The following is a 23,225-nucleotide window of genomic DNA, read 5'->3' as shown; positions in this document are numbered from 1 at the left end:
AACAACACAAATGCTGCAAAACTGTCAATGAAAAAGAAAATATCTACTTACCTGGGTAAGACATAACGGAGAATACATGACTGCTGTGTTTTATTTGTGGTTTGGAGGTGTGTGTGTGTGTGTGTGTGTGTGTGTGTGTGTATGTATATATGTGTGTGTGTGTGTGTGTGTGTGTGTGCGTGTGTATGTATGTATGTATGTGTGTGTGTGTGTGAAAAGAAAGAGAGAGGGAGAGAGAGAGAGGGAAAAATCAAGCCTGCTTCTTGCTTTCACATTTCCAACTCCGTAAACTGCAAACAGCGCTCTGCTGCTCCATAGAGCTGAACTTTAACCCCGCCTAGAGTTACAGCCACTAGTACTATACACATATACTGTACTCGGCTGTTAAAGACGTAGCGCGCTCCTTTCACATAGGCAACTTTCCCTAGACGCACACCAACGCAAGCATACGAGTGAATTTAACCACAAAATAGCACTAACCCCCGCAACCTAGTAAAGGCATGCAATGAATGTACTTGTCTGTTATATACACGTTGCAACGTTTTACTTTAAATCAAAATGCTCAACATGTCCGTCTAAACAATCTGTATAAATCTATACTATTACATAAATAGCGACATGTATACCCAAGTGCCATAATAAAAACAAGCTTCCCTCTTATGAAAACAGCAGAACTGTATGAGCGACCCCTTCGAGTTCGAACACTAACATTTCAAATGTAACCAGATACATTCATCTTAATAATAAACTAATACATGTTTATAAAATCCCTGATAACGGAGCTCAGTCGCACGTCCGAGAAATAACGCACTTTCCACTTAATAAGAAGAGCAGAGATTTCTTCCATTCAGTACAAAACCCAAAAATGACTTGGTACAATATTTCTCCAAAAAGAAAGAATAAAAGGATGGTAAAGTTTGGAACTACAGTTCATAAAGTTATGAGCTATTGATTGAAGACGCAGCTCTCCCTTTCAATCTCTCAGTACTTTGTGTTGCAATGGATGATTCGGCAAACCTTAACTTTAGAACAAGGAAAGACAGGAAAATGTAACCGCTCCAAAATAGAATTAACCCGAGCGTTCTTGCCTTGCAGCATATACACTCAGTTCAAATCACAACCAGCCTGTATACAAACCCAATATGCAATACTGTACTAGCTTTCATTATCATGTCAAGGAACATAAAACCAGGGTAAAAAAAGACGTTTAAATGAACATTCTTTTTTAAAGCACAGTATATCAGAGACCAAGCGTCCTATTCTTAACTTCTTAGTATTTCACATCGTACGCCCTACCAACCTTAAAGTGCTATTGTGGGCACAAAAAGTGTCATATTTAACTAAACAATTATATTAATAAAGTAACTGTTCCAGGAATCGCTTAGCGGTCTGAAATATATTCAATCTATAAATCATAATACATAAACGATCTGACTAAACAAGATTCCAAATGCACTCAATGCTGCTGTGATACAGACGCCCCCTCCCTCTGAAGCGGAATAAAATGCCCTCGGTGTTATTGAACTTGTACCGACAAAGCTAACATACAAAATCGATGCCTAGTCTATATCAATGCGCAAAGAGTGCAGTGAGAGGTACGTTTAACTTCCGAGTGGAAAAGCAGGTATTTTAAATAGGAAACCAACTATACCGGCACGTCAACACACGAGGCATTCGACAAACTAAAAGCAGTCTAAAAACAAGTTACTTGACATCAGCAAAATATTTGGCTGTGTGTTGGTAAATATATATTATTTGATTCTAAAATGTTAAAAGCCCACACAAATGATGGAAAACAAAACAGGCTCGGGAAGATTACCAATCAATCTGCATACAAACTCACATATCTCATTATATAACACAGAACGCTAACCCTTCTGAACAGTGTCTTTGAAACATAAACGAGTTCAAACACAGATTAACATGTACATGTATTCACCCAGAAAACTACAGAGCTGCTGTTAGGAAACCCCAAGCCTTTATATAAAACATTTTCCCGTAGCCGTAATACAGGGACACTGCAGTGTACATGACTGTTACATTGATGTGTATTGAGTAGAATGTATCTTAAAGAAACATCACCCATTTGTATAAGGGGTAACGTCAGTAATAACATTCATCTTAAAGCATTACATCGCTGACGTATGCCTGCACTGAAGGCGCATTTTACAGTGTTTCAGATATATTATGCATGCTGCCAAAAACAGCACTTCCTGCAAGTTTAAAACACACCTACAGTTCTTTATAGCGGCAGAACGACACCATCTACTACTTATATGTACTAAACACAACTACAGCAAATATAATAGCGGTTTACATATTTACATTTGTATCTTTTGCTCAGCCGACGGGTTTTACCAACGTAGCAATCATATTCCACTGTAAATATAGAGACGTTTAAGTGTAAGGGACTTTGTTTTTTTATTTGTTTGTTAAAATGACTTACATTTTTGCTTCCATATAGATAAAATATGGGATCAGACCGAGGAAACCTAAAGTTGTATTTTTTGGTTTGCATGCGCCGGTGCAGTTTGTTCAAATGCGTACTGCACTGTACATACCTCACTGCATAACTCCTCACGCTCAGGAAACTCAAACGTGCTCCCTCTTAATCGAGGTTACAGTTTATTGTTTTGGATTAAGAATTGTGTTGGTTTTGGCTTTGAGTAATATCGAAGTAGCCCGCTTTCTGTGTTCACATGCCTGTGAACTATATAACGACAACAAAGCTGTGATAACTGTGTTTGTCCTCCCCTGTCTCTGGGTCAACCTACAAGTACCTATATTTAAATAAAAATGGTGCGTTTTGTAAAAAAAAAAAAAAAAAAAAAAAATACATATTATTATGGGTGTTTTTTTAAATCTAAACTACTTCTTTTAAAATAGCTGTTAAAAAAAACTAATTAAAAAATACTGTTCAGTTAATTATGATAATATAAGGTATCATATCATAAAACTGCAAATCTGATTTTAAAATGATGTCCTAATATATAATACATGTACAGAAACATACATGCAAATATATTGTGTAGTTTGTCGTTGGACTGCAGCCCAGTGTACATAATAATAAATATATTTGGCTCGTGGCACGTGATGTTTGCAGAAATGGTCTGTTTTGCATGTACAGTACACTAGTACGTCATTTTATTTTATAAACTGGTTTCTCATAACTTTTTTTCACATTTTTTTTTTTGTTTTTTGATGGACGACTTAACTAAGTGTAGAATTTGCGCCCGCTTTGGCCCTCCTCCGTCTGCAATAACAACAAAAGACGAGAAACTATACAAAAAATATAGAGCGCATGTGCGCAGTGCATCGTGCTGTGGGAACTGTAGTTCTTTGTAATTATGGCATTTCAAGAAAATAACAGCGGGCCTATAATCTGAAATGCATTTATATAAAATACGACATGCATTATGTTTTGTTGCGGGTATCCATTGTTAATCTATATAAAATAATACATGCATTATGTTTTGTTAGGGATATCCAGAGTTAAATGCTTAATGCTTTCAGAATCGAATTTAGCATTTGCTTATTTAGGCTGTATTTAAAAGCCCAAACATACAAACAGCGGTATCGCAGTTTACATTTTTAATAAAACATGAGCGGAGGAGAATAATATATGCTACATATAACTATGATTAACAAAATGTAATATAACTGTGTGTCATGTTGCTTAAGAAGTGAACGGCGCATTGTCAAAATATAGGGATCGTTAAAAAAAAAAAAAGTCTCCCCTCATACTCCCCTCACACAGCCTAAAACTTGAAAAACATTTCTCCAGAATGGATTTATTTTCTAAAACGCTAAAATAGCTGTGCTGTCTCTAGTCATTCCAAGTACTGCATTGCATCTTTGTATGTGTCCAATATGGTGAAATGATACAGTGTTGTATATTTACAGTAACCATTTCTAGAACAAATACAACAGCTAAAATGTCTATTCGTATTGTGTTAAGAATTCATATATCTTTTCCAAATACGTTACTGCATATAGCATTTGTTGTGAAATGAAGTGAAATAAGCATTGACACCGTCTCTGAAAGATCAAACCTGTGAACTGACCGTGTTAAGGATCACAGTGACAGCCTTGGTTTGCATGCGCTATAATACCTTGTGCGGATTATGCACACTGTATCAGGCAAGTTACACTGCGATGAAACCTGCTGCACAGTTCAGCTAACTTCATACACTGCGTCCCGCCCACTCCATGTCAACAGCTCTTTTCATAACATTCGGAAAAATACAACTGTCCCTGATTGGACAACAAGCCAGTCTTTTAAAAACACAGTGGCGCTGATTGGAAACGAAACACGTCACTCTTGTATCCCCAGCATGCGTTTTCTATTACGTTAAATGCTAAAACCAGACGTTTCAGAACAGCATGCACGTAACCTTACTATATTGTATATTATTTATCGTATTATTTTTGTACGAGCAAGCGATGCATTGTATTACGGGAAGTCACAAGCTCAGCACTTTTCCTGAAGAAAAACTAAATAAATAAAACAGGACGCAGTATTTGCAGTGTCCCTTTAACGATACAGTTGCTATACATACCCTGTCAGCAATAAAAACACTTTTAATTACATTGCATAACAATAAACACTGCTGCATTCATGTCTAAAACTATAATGCTATTTAAAAGAACAATGCTTTGTATGCATATATGCACGTACCATTGCCATGTAAAGAGTACGTGAGAAAGTTTAAAATGTTGAGCCGAAGTGCTTCATTTGCGGTCGCTTTTTGTTGTTTATTTTTTAAATGCAAAATAATAATAATAAAAAAAAAAATCTTATAAACTTGAAGTCGTTGTAAAAACCGGAAGAGAAAGAAAAAAAGTGGCCAATTGCTGCTTGTTTTGTTTAATTCCGAATAGAAAGGATTTGCAATACACGCTCTCCCCTTGGTTTTTGACAGCGATCCAAGCTTGGCAAGGCCGGCTGGCTCACTGGACACTCTCTGTCTGCCTTTGCTCGGCTTGTTAGACTTTCTGCAGAAGTTGCGATCGATTCAGCGAGTCCCCCCCTTGTTTATTTCCGCAATCGCTGTATTTGCATAGTAACCACGCACGACCAAAGCGGCGGCGGCGGTACGCCACTCTCCCTCCCCTCCCCTCCCGGCGCTGGCGAATCACAGCCCCTGGAATGTTGCGCCAGCTCGCTCGGGTCAGCGTTCCAGCCCTGCAAAGAAGGAATATACTCGTTTTTTGTCCTGCTGCAGAGAGCTCGTTTGTATCATGGGAATGGCAACCGACTCGGGCGGTGCATTTTTTGAAAACGACAGTAATAAATATGCACAGAGGATTTTAATTTCCAAATATGTGATACGCGTTTAAGACCACTGATGTATTTCTGATACGTTTTTTTCCCTTCTTTTTCTTGTGGTGTGTTTTGTTTTTCATCTGGGTTTTTGCTTCTAGTTTTATTCATTGTTTGGGATGCAAAGTTTTTTTGGTAAATGTCTCAGTTCGCCAAGTGGTTTATAAATGGCGCTCCATGTTCCATTTATTTAGGCGCATGGAGCGTTTGAAAGACAAACATAGGGCGTCCCTACTGTAGCCTGTTAACACGATAATACGGGCCCTTCTGAAAAGCCGTTTTTCTGTTTTCGTGGATGTTAAACGTGTTGTTAGAATACGATTAGCCATTCGAATCTCTCAATGTCGCTGTGTGCAGTGAGCGTGTTAATATACGGCTTGACATATTGTAACAGCAGTACCATCTCATGGCAATTGTATCATTTTCATCAGACTACACAAAGAGCTACGTTTTCACTATTAAGAATATATTATAACCCCTTACAATGTATTTGGTAGATACAATTAGGGAACTGATAGGGGAGGTGAGGGTCTTGCCGACTTAAATAGGCTTATTCCCGCTGGAGTTTTTCAGGGGTTATAATACAATACTGTAATAATAATAATAATAATAATAATAATAATAATAATAATAATAATAATAATAATAATAATAATAAAAAAGTACTCCGTTCTATTTCAATAAAGACCCCGCAAAAAAAAAAAAGACATCATGTGCTGTGCACTGTGCTAGTCCAATCCAAAGCAGTATAATAATATATGCACGAATGCCATCTGTTTCAAAGCAGTGAAGCTGTGTTCGGCTATGTAGCTTTCACTGACCAATATAACCACTGCTTCCCACGGTCGAATGTTGGCTAGTATTTTATTTATTTTTTTTGGTTGTTGTTAGAGGACGTATTGAACGTACGCTAGTAACGGTGACAACGCTTCAGTGGTTAATGGAGCAGTCGAGTGTTAATGACGCTCAATACGACAGTTCTTTGCGATTGAATTACTAAACCAGTGATAAATAAAAGACCTCGAGCCCAGCCGAATGAATGCAAATTACTATATTGCTAAATAATTATCAAGGTTCACTTTCATTTTAAATTATTATTTTATTTCGATATTTATCTTTACGTATGTTGACTATTACACAATGATAAATGACACATGTAGGGCAAATGAATCAAATTAAGATTTTACACACTCTCATTTCTCAGCTGCACCGTACTTAAACAATATTTTGAGATTATTAAAAATGGAAGTTAACATTGTGTATGCAGTTACGAGTTTCCCAATATAGGGCCTGATGACGTATTGTTGTTTTGAGTTAGTCAATATGTTTATTGCACTGCGTTTCTCGGTTAAATTCATTTTGTACTTAGTTTGCATTTTGAATGCGGTACAACTACAAAGCAATATCTTATTAATAATGTATGTTACCGTATTATTCAAAACTACAGGCTGAAGCAATCAGAAGGTGAATTTGGTTAGGAGTGCCGTCTAGAAGTGCAGGCTAAAGCAACCTGACATGTGGCCCATGTTTATAATGTTTAAATAACTTTAACATAAGAAAATGTCTGACAGCCACATGTTTAATCCCGTGACCCCCAGTTTTCTAAATTTGCATTTGTGTTCCCTCAAATAAAAAAATGTGTTTTGTGTACACTGTTATGGCATTGCTGTGAAAAATTACATCTTTAGTAAGTTCCGAAGTGCCAGTGAAGTGCAGCCATCAATACGGTTGGATTAACATTCTTTGATGTTTAAAATACACGCTTTCACGAAAGGGAATGACAAGTATTGCAGTAAACGTGGTAACAATTTTAGTAAATAATAATAGGGATTTGGAAAGGTTAACCCTTTAATTCAGAGAAACATGTGAGCTGCAAAACTAACATTAGCAATAGGTACACGGCATTGATGCCGTGACTGTGATCCATGCAAAATGATTCAATTACAGTCTTCTCATTGTGTCTTAATTCTGTGGTGTCTTAGTTAATTTGACAGTACTGAGCTGTGCATGAGATGGTGTGTGTGTGTGTCTATATATATATATATATATATATATATATATATATATATATATATATATATATATAGTATATGGTTTCTGTGACGTCATAAATTACGAGACCGAAGGTCGAGTAATTTATAAACTGTCACAGAAAAACCCGAGATGAATTGTTTTCCTGTAAATCACTGAAAAGGCCCATCTATTATTTGTTTAATACATGGATACCCTTGTGATGCTAATATTAAAGAAGATGAGGTTCAGTAGTACAGTTCGGTTTTTTAAAAGTACTGTTTCAGTGCTGTACAGACGTTCTATATCGTTATCAGTTTCTCTGAGATACGAATGTACCAGCTTTACATCTTTTTAACGTATTCTCTTTTGTCGATCACATCTCTGTACTGTGGCTGTTGTCGAGTGATTGAAAACGAGATATTTTGTGTTTGAATTGAAAGTGATGGTCTCGAGGAGTCAAATGGGTCAAAGTTCAAGTATATTTTCCTCCAGAGGAATTATCACTTTTTGACGTCACTACTCTGGTGTTATGCCTTTTTTTAAAGAATGACTCAGTGTGCAAATATAGATTTTATCCATGTATTATATATGTGTGTGTGTGTGTGTGTGTGTGTGTGTGACTTTAAAACTCAACAAGAATATCAGTTTTTTACATTGAAGAGTTTTGAGCTCGAGTTTGACAAATAAAAGCAGTAGATGCGTAAGCCTACATTTCAACTAGTATTTCTTCAGCCAAGAATTCCAAAAAAGATGTGTAGAGCTGTACGGTTTAGGACAAGAGATCCGAAAGACTTGAGCCAAGAAGTTACACAGCCGACTCTCAGCAGACCAGCGAAAATAATGTTGCGCTTTGAGGCACGAACGCGCAGAAACCCCTCATCTCCAAAACGTTTAAATAGACTTGAAAGAACTTTACAACACCTTACGACTTGGAGACTGAGCAAATAGCAAGGCAATCGAGCTACGAGCGGTCAAGGGTGCAGTGAGAGCATTCTTGGTATGTTTTTCGAAGACTGGAATAAACAGAATCCATTATTATTATTATTATTATTATTATTATTATTATTATTATTATTATTATTATTAGTAGTAGTAGTAGTAGTAGTAGTAGTAGTAGTAGTTGTAGTAGTCGTAGTAGTCGTAGTAGTAGTCGTAGTAGTAGTACCTGGATACATGTGATCATTTAGCACTAGATTTCCTAGATTGAAATCCCAGAACAGATCGCACTGGTGGATCTCTGAAGCTGCATTCATTGAATGAGATAGAGTAATCTTTCTGCATAAACTTTAATAGTTTGTATAGCTTATATAATAAAGCATTATTTGAATGTGATTTGTATCAATAGGCCTATACTCGAAATTTGTACAGTGGTGTGGGGCCACTTCGCATAATTAACTAATAGGCCTACTTTAAACAATATCGGATATCGACAATCCTAAAATTCCATAAAAATTGGGTCGACTTTTTTTTTGACAGATAAAGTATACAGTAGTAATTTGTATAGGTTATACAAAAATGTGACAATAAATAATATTATAAAAAAAACACCAACACAATGTTGTAAAACTTTATTGTCGCACAAAATAACTGTATTTAATTAAAAGATAAAAATATTGCTGTAGGAATTGCCATCTCGCAGTTCATTTTTTAAATGAATTACACATGTTATAGGGGGCTCTAACTTTAGTTTTAGATGTTATCTATAAAACGTGAAACCATGGCAATTCACTAACAACAGAACGTAAACACAACGTCATTTATAAGGTAAGTAAATGTGTCATTTTTTAATTACATCATTTATTTATGTGCAGAACAAGAAGTTTCTACTGTTTAAAATAATAATAATAATAATAATAATAATAATAATAATAATAATAATAATAATCATGTATTATTATTAATACCGCATATTGGAATACATATAGATTATTATTATTATTATTATTATTATTATTATTATTATTATTATTATTATTATATATAGATGTACCTATCGATAAGTTATCGACAACATATATGTCAAATATTTAAAGTTTCTACTAAGGAAACCGATATATACACCTGTAGTACTATCAATGAAAGTACTGGCACTTAAGAAAATGCAGGACAAGCCAGTGCTATGGAGTACACACCTTACTACAAACATGACGGTAAGTTCATATGAATAATTGAATTGTTTAATATGTAACGGTATAATAATGCTACAAATTCAATGCTAATATCCTCCCTAATGAAAATAGGTTCATAACACTTATGCAAGTATTGGACTTTAACAGATTCCTTCCAAATCATTTTTAGCATCATCATTTGAATAGGGACTACACATATTTTTAGAGAGAAATGTATTGCAGCTATAATTAATTATATACTATTTTTTTACTGTAACGGAATACGTGTCAAATCAGAGATGTCGATGTGTTATATTAAATGGACACAGAATAAATGAGACAGTTCAGCAAGGTACACACAATACACAAATACATAGAGATACAGGGCTTGTGCTGTAACGCTGTGTAATTGCATCGAGAACCGAAGCGAGAACCGAAGCGAGAACCAAATGTGGAGGGAGGCCTATCCTCAGAATTATACTCAAGCACGTACTGTCATTTTTAAATAGCCATGGGGATAGTTTACCTTCGTTTGATTGTGTGTATTTTGTAACATGTTGTAGAGGGAGCGATGGTACAGAGGTACATATACCAATGTAAATTGCTTCAGGTTGATAGAAGAATGCATTTTGTAACGTTGAACACTAATATGTGGTTTAATACCAGTGGCATATATGCCCTTCTCTTAAGCCTAATTAGCCTAGTGACGTTTTAATACATTGCTTACATATTCAACTTCAGCAACACTTATAATGAAGTTAATCTGGAGTGCCAAAGCACCATTCCTCCTCTACAAACAATGTGAATACGTCGTGAACACACAGATATATCTGGAGGATGTCATATGAGATTTTAATCAGTGTTGAAAATGCCAGCAGAGCGATATAGCAGAAACGCTGGGTTCAGTGGGACAGACACACTTGCAATGTAGAAATATTCAGAAAATCACAGTCATTATTAACGTCATGGGTGATTATCATATGCTTTAAAAAATAACAGAATACCTATTAATTTACATATATATTGTAAAAATATTTTTAAGAAATGTATTTCTAAATACAGAGATGTGAAAACTCTCCTATTGGCCCTAATGGAATATGAAATATTATTCTTGTTTTGTTTGAAATTATCATTAATATTCTGAAGAATCCTGCACAAAATGTTGGGTGGGTAATAATAATAATAATAATAATAATAATAATAATAATAATTACTATTATTCCTATTTGTTCATTTGTAGACTACTGTACAGAAATAAGATATATCTCGTTTATAACTTACGATTTCATTAGTTTAATTGGGAATTTTGCATATCGAATTCATAGAAAAGCATATCACATGATAATTAATGTAACATTCATACATTTCTTTATTGCTACATATTTGTAATTCATATATATATATATATATATAAATGGAGATATTTTTAGATTATTCAAATAAAATATAAATCAACATTAAGTGAGTTAAATAGCATTACATTAGAAGCAACGTTCAGTGAATACGCTATCCAATAATACATTTCAATAATACATATTAATTGGTTTATTTAAATAGTGGCTTCAATATTCAATTTTTAACATATATCTAACTGAAAGCTAAGGTATTATATTACATTTTAAAACAGTATTATTTTTATAATATCGAATATTAGATTTACAATATACATTAAAATGTCTATGTATTTAAAATGTACAAAAAATAGTAAATGCCAAAAAAAAAAAAAAAAAAAAAAAAAAAAACCTTCAACGATGGCAAATAGTCTCAGGGTAACTGTGCAAACAGCGCTGCGTGAGGACCCTGTGCGTTATATATATATATATATATATATATATATATATATATATATATATATATATATAGATATATATATATATATATATATATATATATATAGATATATATATATATATATATATATCTATATATATATATATATATATATAGATATATATATAGATATATATAGATATAGATATAGATATAGATATAGATAGATAGATAGATAGATAGATATATGTTTGTTTTAACATTAGTATGCCTGCTGTATGTACAAATATAAAAGCAATAACAAAAATAATAATAATAATAAAAAAGGAAACACTGATAAGGAATTGATAACTTTTATATAATTGCCCTGATACTGGACCGATACATCATGTAAAATAGGCTTTGGAATATTTACAATGATCATATTGATTTTTAATTATAAATCAAATAATGCTATTTGTGTCAAGATATGTTGAGTATCTAAATAGTTTACACAATTTATCAAAGGCATCATTTCATTTTACATGGACACATTTTTTTTTAAAAGTTGTAACAAAAGTGGTACTTATTTAAATAATTAATTAAAATACAATAGTAGTAGTATTGCAATAAATGTTTATATTAAGGAGTTGAAAAACGTAATAAGAATAATTTACTAAAACAATTTATTGTATGCATACATATAGCAGATTTTTTCTTATATATATATATATATATATATATATATATATATATATATATATATTATATAAAGAAAAAATCTGCTATATGTATGCATACAATAATGTAACTAGCCTTATGAAGGGCAGCAGTGTGGAGTAGTGGTTAGGACTCTGGACTCTTGACCAGAGGGTTGTGGGTTCAATCCCCAGTGGGGGACACTGCTGCTGTAACCTTGAGCAAGGTACTTTACCTAGATTGCTCCAGTAAAAACCCAACTGTAGAAATTGGTAATTGTATGTAAAATAATGTGATATCTGTATAATGTGATATCTTGTAACAATTATAAGTCGCCCTGGATAAGGGCGTCTGCTAAGAAATAAATAATAATAACAATAATGAAGCTATAGAAAATTAACTGTTTAAAATATGTGATGTTTTTATTGACATTGATACACTAACTATGTATACTATCTTTCCATGACATATTTCATAGTGATTTATTTCAATCTAGACAGGTCTAATATGCGAGTGGTTACAGACTGTACCTTTGCAGAATCGATTGTGTTACTGAACTATGAAAAACGGATTTAACCCGAACGCTCAACCGCACATAAATTGAGTAGCCCGGGGCTCCATCTACAGGCGAGCGTCGTCGTTACATTGCAATCGATTGAAACACACCACGGCTTTCCTGCCTAATCAGGAAGTAAAATGGATTTAAGATAATACGACGACTACTACTGCGATTTCTACTTCTACGACTACTAGCACTAATAAAGCTGGTGTCCCGTTAAGTAATTTTGGGAACATTGTAGCCTACACGCATATCCGCTTTTAGGGGAAGAAATAAAGACTTTAGAGACATGTTTGTAAATAAACTCGACTCAGCTAAAAAGACAAACAAAAAGCTTTATATAACGTTTCACAAAGCTTTCTACAGCGAAACTATTATCTTCAATTGGGTTGTTGGAATTATTAGATGCACCTGTTTAATCCAGCTTTATTTATATTTGGCTGATAGGCTAGAAGAGATCACGGAAACTGTTTTTAGCTGGTGGCGTTCCAGACCCTCCCCCGTCCCCCTAAATAATTAGCATTAGGAAATCTATAAAATCTTGAGCAGGCTGTTTACAGATATAGGCATGGATTAAATTCAGACACATTATATTGTTGTAATGGCAAAGTGTACGTAGCCTATGGACTGTGCCATGGAAATAATATAAAGTAATACTTTAAAGTGTGAAGCTTCTGATTACTCGGACGATGTTAGCATTTTAGGGTATTCGTTTGTGGGACATGAGTAGCTATAGTTACGCAATCCTTATTCTGTGTACAGAAGGGCTAAACTCGGTCCCCGGTCACTTTATCATTACCCCGTTTCCATTGCGATGCCGTCTGAACACAAACTAAACCACAGTTGGAACTGTAGCTTAGCAATGCTGTCACGTGACGCTATATGTCGGACTACTGGTAGGCTACTTCAAAACCCAATCTACCCAGTAAAACGTCATTGCATTTATTATTATCCATTCGTGTATTAAGGTTTTCTACACAGGCATTTAAGTTTAAAAAAATATATACAACTGTTAAGCTAAAACAAAGTGATATCCGTAACCTAGTGATATTGTTAATGACGGGACCGGGTTGAAATAGTATATGGTCACCGAAATGTTGTCTTTTTTGTTTTGTAACTTATATAATATTGTGCATCAAATGTATATAAAAATAAAATAATAAATAAAATACTTCAAAACATATGCACACGTTTAAATGACAGCCCACTGTTGTCCTGATTTCTGAGTTAAAGATGTGTATTTGTGGTAAAGGGTCATTACTTTACCACCTGTCTTCAAAAAGACGTGCCAAAACTCAAGCACACGCCATCCTCTAACGACTTGGACTAGCAAACACAACTCCCACGTTTTCTCAGGTCTTATAAATTGTTTATAAAAGGGCCCTCGAGACTAATGTGTCTTTTCCATGTCCTTTTCACTAACAGAATAATTATTACAAGACTACAGATAATTACAGCCATTAGGCATATGTTTAAAACGTGTAACCTAAAACCCATATGACGTTTTTTACATACATTTTGCATACATTTGAAATATGAATGATATTTTAATATCTTTCTACAATTGAGTCCCCTAGTATTTTTTGTTGTAGGTTAGTTTCAATTTCATTCACGGTGGTTCAATGCACATTTGGGTTGTATTCAAATTATATTATTTCCTCTACAAATGAGAATTGATGTATATAATTGCCTTTTCTTTTTAATTTCCCTTGTAACGTAATCAAATGTGTCATCCAACGACAAATAGCTGCTTATTTATTAAAACGTAGTTAAATTAATCGCATTTTCATTTGCATATCCATGAATTCAGTTTTGAATAAACTAATCTCTTTTCCATACATACATTAAAATATTGAATAATTTGGTATATGTTGAGTTTTTTTAAAATGATAAATGATCAGTGTTTGTTGCATGAGGACTTAACTGAAAAAAATGAACCTATAATTTACTGTATCTTTTGTTACCTTAACCCCCCCAAAAAACATATTGTAGTTCCACAAGAGGGCGCTGTCTTAATATAACAACTGACAAAGCAATCTTAATACTGTGGTATACAACATATGCTAAATTATGCTTCACACTTTACAATTTGTTATGTATCTCATATATTAACATAGTTTTATATTTTTGGTATTCTTTTGAATTCTTATAAATACTGATTACTTGAAACTTGTTAATATCATGTCAAGTTGGCACTCAAACTTTCAGCTGTAACGTTAGTTTATAAGGCAACCTTCTTCCTAAATATCTATAATCTGTGTTTAAACATTGAAGCATTATCAACGAAACCTCTATGAAATACTTTATATCTACATAGAGTTGAACTTCTTACCTGTTTTTACTAGTCTTCTAAAAGCTACATTTTTGAAGCCAGTTAAACATGGGGCACAGGGGACAGAAATTACCGCTGCACAGTCCTCGTGTCCCTAAAGCTTGTCTGATTTTACGTGTAATCAAAATTCAGGTCTGTTGTATATTCTATATATACAAGGCTGCTTCTTGTACCAGTACCTTGCATTAGTATATCTGGTGTATCTGTTAGAGAAGGTTTTGTTTAATAAGACACATAGGGACATATTTTCAAACCATTGTTATTGTTATTTGTGACACAGTTGCTATTAATGGTCATCATACGGTATTTATCGCACTCATGTTATTAATAAACATACAAAAGTAAAAGTAAACACCTGCCAAAACACTGTTAATAGTCTGAAATGTGTTCATTTTTCTGTAGGGATATGTTACCATTCCATGTGAGTAACTTCCACAGTCTACCTGAGTCTAGCCCTCAGAGTCTGTCAGTTTTGCTGCAGTGGATATGAGGGGAGTGAGCTGCAGTGGATATGAGGGGAGCAAGCTACAGTGAATATGAGTGGAGTGAGCTGCAGTGGATATGAGGGGAGCTACAGTGAATATGAGAGGAGTGAGCTGCAGTGGATATGAGGGGAGCTACAGTGAATATGAGAGGAGTGAGCTGCAGTGGATATTAGGGGAACGAGCTGCAGTGGATATGAGGGGGAGTGAGCTGCAGTGGATATGAGGGGAGCGAGCTGCAGTGGATATGAGGGGGAGCTGCAGTGGATATGAGGGGGAGCTGCAGTGGATATGAGGGGAGCGAGCTGCAGTGGATATGAGAGGAGTGAGCTGCAGTGGATATGAGGGGGAGCTGCAGTGGATATGAGAGGAGTGAGCTGCAGTGGATATGAGAGGAGTGAGCTGCAGTGGATATGAGGGGAGCGAGCTGCAGTGGATATGAGAGGGAGCTGCAGTGGATATGAGGGGGAGTAAGTTGCAGTGGATATGAGGGGGAGTGAGCTACAATGGATATGAAGGGGAGCTGCAGTGGATATGAGGGGAGCTGCTGTGGATATGAGGGGAGCGAGCTGCAGTGGATATGAGGGGAGCGAGCTGCAGTGGATATGAGGGGGAGCTGCAGTGGATATGAGGGGAGCTGCAGTGGATATGAGGGGAGCTGCAGTGGATATGAGGGGAGCGAGCTGCAGTGGATATAAGGGGAGCTGCAGTGGATATGAGGGGGAGTGAGCTGCAGTGGATATGAGTGGGAGTGAGCTACAATGGATATGAAGGGGAGCTGCAGTGGATATGAGGGGAGCTGCTGTGGATATGAGGGGAGCGAGCTGCAGTGGATATGAGAGGAGTGAGCTGCAGTGGATATGAGGGGGAGCTGCAGTGGATATGAGAGGAGTGAGCTGCAGTGGATATGAGAGGAGTGAGCTGCAGTGGATATGAGGGGAGCGAGCTGCAGTGGATATGAGAGGGAGCTGCAGTGGATATGCGGGGGAGTGAGCTGCAGTGGATATGAGGGGAGCGAGCTGCAGTGGATATGAGGGGAAGCTGCAGTGGATATGAGGGGAGCGAGCTGCAGTGGATATGAGGGGAGCTGCAGTGGATATGAGGGGAGCGAGCTGCAGTGGATATGACAAGCTGTGGACAAGCTGCATCTTGTCACCAATATGGAGACTAAGTACTGATTCCCAGACCTGGTGCAAACTGCTAAATTACAATAATTAAAAGAGCTCTGAAACACACACCTGCTCTAGCAGGGAGTTCAGACAAAGCGTGAGTATAAAGTACCAGAGAAGCACAGCAATTGCAGACTACCTGCAGGTAATTACACTATCATATTCTATAGCAGGTTGCTGCTTGGCTCAAAATAGCTGCCTCCCGAAGAGGCCTAATGAATAAACAAGCTGAGTATATCTCCTTTCTGATAGGCTATCAACCTCTTGAGTGACTGGAAATATAGGCCTCAATAAAAAGTGCCTAAAAAAAAGAAATAAAAGTAATTAGATGCAATCAATAAAGCTGCTATTGAACGACGTCCAACTTTAAGAGAGAAGCAATTAAAACACCAGGAGGCTTACTGCTTGGACCAGACTCCTTTTTTATTTTCCTCATGCGGACAATAGTTTTGTTCTTTGTTTCCTTGCAGTGTGAAAATGACGCATTCTCTTAAAGCATATAAACTGTGGGGTGGGGATTTACAGTTAAGAAGACTGTGATGAAGTATTCTCATAAGTCCTTCCCCTTGCCCCATCCTGCTTCACACTCAAACTGACTCTGAGAATAAAAGACTTAAGAAAATGGCCCACTGGGACTGCAATGATTTTCGAGCAGCCATGCGGGTAAAGTAGTCAACAAGCTTTCTTAATGGCGCTAGATCTAAATACTGCTGCTTCTGAAAAGACTCCCATATGCTACACTGTTCCTGTTTAGAATAACATACACTGGTACTAAACACACATAATAGGGTATTTAACAAGGAATAATTTCTTCATGTAAATGTAGATGGTACACAGTAGTTAAGATCTCATAACAATTTCCATATGAATCTGTTAGAACAACGCTTAATGTAAAATTGAGGACTGTTTTTATGAATGATTTTTAAGGACTTCTTTTTTGTTTTAAATATCAACAAGTTAAAAGAAGGTTCAGGAACTGCAATCTTCAATTGATGAAATCAAATGGTCTTTAAAAAAACAGTCCTAACAAAACATTCCTTAAAAAAGCCTTTAATGATTCATTAATGGGGTTTATGAATAGTCTAGATCAGGTCTGATTTTCCCATTTTATTCTCTGCTGTTTAAAACGTGTCTTGTACATTGATTGTTTTCAAATATAAATACATTACTTCTTTTATTCAATGCGTTGTAAGACAATTGCGATAATTTCGTAGAACTCCTATGTTCACATGATCTTTTGTTTAAAGACAACATAAAGTCAGAAAGCCAAAGAGAAAGCTCTGCTGAGTTCAGTAAGAGTGCCACAGAAGAAATATCTATATATCCATCTATTTAGAAACCTCAGAATCACTTACCAATCTATAAAAAACAGTATCTAAATGGCAGTTTCCCAAGTTTCTCTACCATAGTTTACCATGCTTTACAACACGTTGTGCTTTGTCATGTTTGTCTATGCTGTACTATACCTTCACTGTGCTTCACTGCTTATGCTCTTACAATGGGGTACTGTGGAAGGCTGGTGTGCAATTCACTGACACACAGGAGACAGAAGTTTTATTTAAAACACTGCACTGGTGCCCAGTTTTATTATTTTTGATGTTTTGTCTTTTAGCCCGCAGTGGGCGCTGTTGTCTGTGGCCTGAGTACCGACAACGGTACACAGGACCACAGGAATACCAATACTGGTAAACAGTAGAAACACTGGCGCACTCACAGGTGCTCGAAATAATAATGAAAACAAAAGGCGAAATGAAAAGGGAAAATAAAACACAGTAATAAAACTACAAAATAAAGGTGCTGCTTATGCAGTCTCCGACCTATGCTCAGCTATTTCTATACAATGAGGTGGCCAGAGTTCCCCGTATAGCTACACATGTCCCCTCGGGTACATAATTATTTCTTTTACTTTGTAAATTATTTTAAGGCAGGCTGTCTCCCTCAGCCGGGCTTGCCTGGTCCTTGTTTTACACTGGCGTCTTCTGCCAGCGTCACTGTATATTCCCAATCACGGCCACCCGAATGCACAATCAAGCGCAGTTCTTATGGGCCAAGCAATCTCCCAAGGCCCGCCTCTCAGCCACTCAGGGAGAGGGAAAGCCAACACACCCTCTTCCCCACCTCTCCGTGTCATCGCCATAACTGACAGGCGGATCTTACAAGACTGCTGCCCTCTTCCTGCAGTACCATGCATGTGCCAGATAGTCAGTCCAGATCTCCACTGTTACAGGTGCCATAGTAAATATATACATATTTTTTAACCTAGAATATCGTATAAACTGTGATACAAGCTGATAGCCCCCTGATGAGAGATCAGAGACACAGCAGTCTATTTTATAATATATAGTTACTGTAAATAAACAATTTAATGCGATGTGTTCTATATGTAACTAAACCCTGTTCCTCATACCAAACACTAAATGAAAGATGTGGCCAGCAACTCATTGGCCCTCTCTATATGCATGTTATATTCCTAGACAAACAGTGTTCACTTGAAATTAGGACCCTGTGACAAAGTGGCTGAGTGGGAGCAGGTGCAGGAGTGATGCAGTGCATGAAAGAAGCAGACAGAGATAATTGTAATCCGGTTTGGAAATGTTTTATTTTGGAGAGTTCAGGTCTGGCAATCAAACAATAATTCCCCGGCAATACACACCAGTGTGTACAGCACGGGGTATATAACAAGAACTGACAGTCCCAAATAATAAACAATATCCGCCCCACAATAATACAAACACGGTCACCAGTCCTGGATGCGTGCAGTAGTGCTCGTGGTAGGTGATACAAGTTTATATTTGTGACAATGGTGCAGTGTTGTCCGGTTTAGTGCTGGCCCTTGGCGACAGCTCCAGAACTGTGTTAGCTGTCTAGTAACGTACAAGACAAGACAATTACAAACAGACAAAACACAACACTCACAATTTCAGTTTCCATATTATTATCACTGTCCTTCTCGGTTCTACTCACATTAAACCAAAGCGTAGGAACAGATTGAGATTCTCAGTCCCCTTTTATGCCGTCACACATGACCCCTTGGTAAACGAGTGCAACCGCTTTTCCAATCTGCGGCTGCCACATTGTTTCTCTTCCGGGTCAATGCATTCTTGCAACGGAGTCTCGCCCCCTTCCAGGCTGGCCGACTTCCCTTGAACCCTGGGAAAGAACTGTCAGACCAGCCTGTCCAAAGAACTCTGTTCTCGCTGCTTAGCACCCTCACAGGTCGGGAGGGAGATTTACAACCAAGAATCATTGTATTTCTGTCACAGATCCCCATAGTCCTAGGCCTAGTGTGAGGCTCAGGTGGGATCCTAATACTGCCAACACCTGTACAGTTATTGTGTGGTGGCAGATAAAACAGCTTTAGAGTCGAAGTAAAATACATTTCCCTTTTACTCAATTCATGAGGCAGGAAGTGCAAAGTACAGCTAGTAAATAAGATTTACCCATTAACTGCTCCACCACTGCAAACAAAACACTGTGAGTGATGGACTGAAGGACCATTGTGCACGGCTCATACGTCACAGAGCCTGAATGGCATAGCCATGCCCCACTCTCAAAGCCAATCTTCTCATGACCCTCAGTGCCAGGTGCTGTCATGCTGCAGATGGCTCCACTCTGTACGGAGCTTGGTAGGAGTAGGTCTGCAGCTCCCAGATTACAGGTTATCTGATGAAGCCATTCAAGACAGATTACACATAGCAGGATGAAGTCTAGGTGACAGACAGGTTATCTGCTGAAGCCATTCAAGACAGATTACACATAGCAGGATGATGTCTAGGTGACAGACAGGTTATCTGCTGAATCAATTCAAGACAGATTACAGATAGCAGGATGAAGTCTAGGTGACAGACAGGTTACCTGCTGAAGCCATTCAAGATCAGGACTGTCTGCATTCGTACAAACTGGATTTGGCATCTAGCCCAAACTCTGCATGTGACAGCACCGGAGGCAATTAAATAGAAGCTAATGTGATTTAACACTAGTTTAACATTTTTTTTCATGTAAAAAGGCTATACTATCTTTTACCAAATGATCTTCAATATCAGTCAGTGCACTGGCTGTAGATTGATTAAGCATTGCCCTTTAAAAGTTCCCCAAGTTCCCATGGTCATTTTGCGTTTGCCAATCTTTTTTTAATAGTCAACCCTTTTAATATCATAAGACAGTCTTGTTGCTTTAAGAAGTCCTTACTGTTTTTACCTAGGAGGATGCAAACTACACACGCAAACATGACATCAGGGTAATGCTTATTCAAGGTACAGAGCTGAAATCTCTGCATGCATTATTATTCATTTTAGTTGAGAAGCTGTACTGATTGTACTATAGAAGTTGCTTTGACCAATACCCGGATGATATGATTGTTTGTCATGTTGTACAAATACATTGTATTGTTTAAACAAAACTGAATCGTCTCAATTGCAAGTTTACTTATCTATCAGCCTCAGGCTAGAACTTGAATCAAGGATCAACAGATTTATGTACTGTAATGAATACTAATTGTTAAATTTCTTAATCATTTCAATGTATTAGTCATACCCCTTCCTCAATTTCACAAAGTTTAAGTGGGTTGTAAATGATTTGAATGGATGAAAAATGTGAGTGATATTATCTGGAGTGTGACAATAACCAAAGTGATATTATCAGCAGCTTGTCCCTATTGAGTCCAATCTCTGACCATTACCATGTGTTGATGATATTAACAGGAGTGATATTAAGCAGCTTTGACTGTATTATATTAAATTTACCACGCTCCTGGTATAATATCAATACCGGTATGCAATCGTTTGTATACTATCAATAATATCAATACCAGTGTGCAATAGTTCAAAGCCATTGTGTTGCTATTATTAATGTTTCATTTGGATATACCCGCCACGGCTGTACATTCAAAACTTTGATAAGTATATCTGTATGAAGACAAAGGTGTTGACCATGACGTCAATCAACAACCGAATAGCCCAACCTCATACTCCCAGTTATTTATGCTAAAAATGTTAATACCGAGTTAATAAGAGGCTGTCTAGATATATGCAAAATGTATACATACAGCTGAATAAATGCAATGACAGACATACACACCTGTATATCCCCAGAATCGAATACTGCCAATGCTAAATAATGCTAATACCAAGCATTTTTCCAGATCTTATGACTGTATGTACAAACTGTCTCAGTTTCATAATAGCATGCTAGAATAAAATGAACAGGATAGACTCACAGTCATTCTAAACACCCAAAGAACACATCGATTCTCATCATTTCTGGGCTCACTCACTCACACTCACACACACACACACAAACATGCTCACGTACACACACACCCACACAAACATGCACATGCACACACTCAAACCCACCCTCACATCCACTGACACACCCTGGCACATCCCCAAACCAGCATGGCTCATGGATATGTTTCCAGTGCTACTTTCTACATTACACCTCATTTGGAACAATAGCTGTCCACCTGGTGCCTCTACCACTAACACTGGAGTGGGTCCAGGAGCCTGCAGAACAGGGGGTATAACAAGGCCGCTATTATGACTGGAATGGTGGAGCACTATAAATAACCCCATCCATATTGGGATAATGGCCCTTTAAAGAGCTCCATTTCGCACTGGTGAATGTAAGAGAGAGAGATCGCAGCTGGACTCATTCATTTCCATGCATGCTGTTTTATTTTTTCTCTGCCAGTTCTGCCTGCCAAGCAGGTGTACTAGCAGAAGTGTCGAGTTATTACAAAGGCTGTTCAAGGCGGCCTAGGCATTGGAGGATCAGGTTATAGTTGTGCTCCGTGCCGTGAGCTTCTTTCACAGCCAATCAGGGCGCTCTCTTCCATCTGGGCTTTTTCTGACCAGCACAGTAATGAGAAGTAGTTCCCATCAAACAAAAACACAACAGCAGTGCAATAATGAACAGGCTTGGACTCATACACAACAGCAGTGCAATAATGAACAGGCTTGGACTCGTACTGCAGGCTTTCAAAAGTGGGCTCCCTGATGATCAAAATTGCCATTTCTTTCCTCTCATTTGAATCTGATATACAGTGCTCTCTCGCTATAACGCGGGTCTCGGGGGGCACACAATATGAGCGTTATAACCGGAGCATTACAAACAGGGGAGGGGGGAGGGGGCACCCCACACACATAACAACACTCATCTCTATAATGCATGTATAGTGAAGCAAAAATGTAACTTTCCATGAATTAACCATGCATAAAGCACCATGTAATCAATGAAGCAAAGCTGAAGCGTCTCGTCTCCCAGAGAAAGCTGCAGCTCCTCTCGCAGCAAAAAAGTAAATACATTAGGAAAGATAACCATGTAATAGGCCTAATATTTATTTAGTTATAAAATTAATGCTGAATAAGATGTCTTTGTTTTAAAGTGCCAGCGCAGCTTTTCTTCAATTCAGATACTGTATCAAAAGGGAGCGACAACAACGGAAGTTAGACTGAGAAGTGGTTTACAGTTTGAACAACACCGGTACTGTATTTACTGTAGAAATATTGCATGAATCACTAGTATAGGGAATTGGGGGACATGTTGTAGTAGCGTTATATCCGAGGCGCATTATAATCAAGAGCCTTATAGCGATGGAGAACTGTATACCTCAAATGTGTCTTAAAAACCCCACTTCCCTTATAAAAGTTTACCAGGATAAATTTGCACAGCTATTCTTTTCCCACGCACTATACATTGCCTTGGTTTGCCTTGTTTTGTGATATGCTTTACCATAGCTCTCAGGGCTTTACAATGCACACCTTTTATAACTTTTATAAGTGTCTGTGACA

General features: G+C 37.0%; 1 protein-coding gene across 6 annotated transcripts in view; it reads right to left on the bottom strand.

The window, feature by feature from the left end:
- nfia (nuclear factor I/A) overlaps positions 1–23,225 on the bottom strand; it is a 425,669-nt gene that overhangs the window by 243,768 nt on the left and 158,676 nt on the right. Inside the window, exon 1 of one of the 6 annotated variants that reach the window (XM_034011665.3) lies at positions 52–1,462. The exons of 4 other annotated variants lie outside the window; for them this stretch is intronic. In XM_034011665.3, coding sequence (XP_033867556.1) covers positions 52–78 — 27 coding nt within the window. In that variant the 5' untranslated portion in view covers positions 79–1,462. Of the gene's footprint in view, positions 1–51; positions 1,463–23,225 lie in introns of those variants that run through there. One more of the 6 variants, XM_034011686.3, reaches the window with a different exon arrangement.

Source organism: Acipenser ruthenus, chromosome 10, assembly GCF_902713425.1.
Source record: "Acipenser ruthenus chromosome 10, fAciRut3.2 maternal haplotype, whole genome shotgun sequence".
In the NCBI taxonomy this organism is placed as follows: Eukaryota; Metazoa; Chordata; class Actinopteri; order Acipenseriformes; family Acipenseridae; genus Acipenser; species Acipenser ruthenus.
The sequence above is the reverse complement of the archived record's forward strand: the minus strand, read 5'-3'. Positions and strand labels throughout refer to the sequence as shown.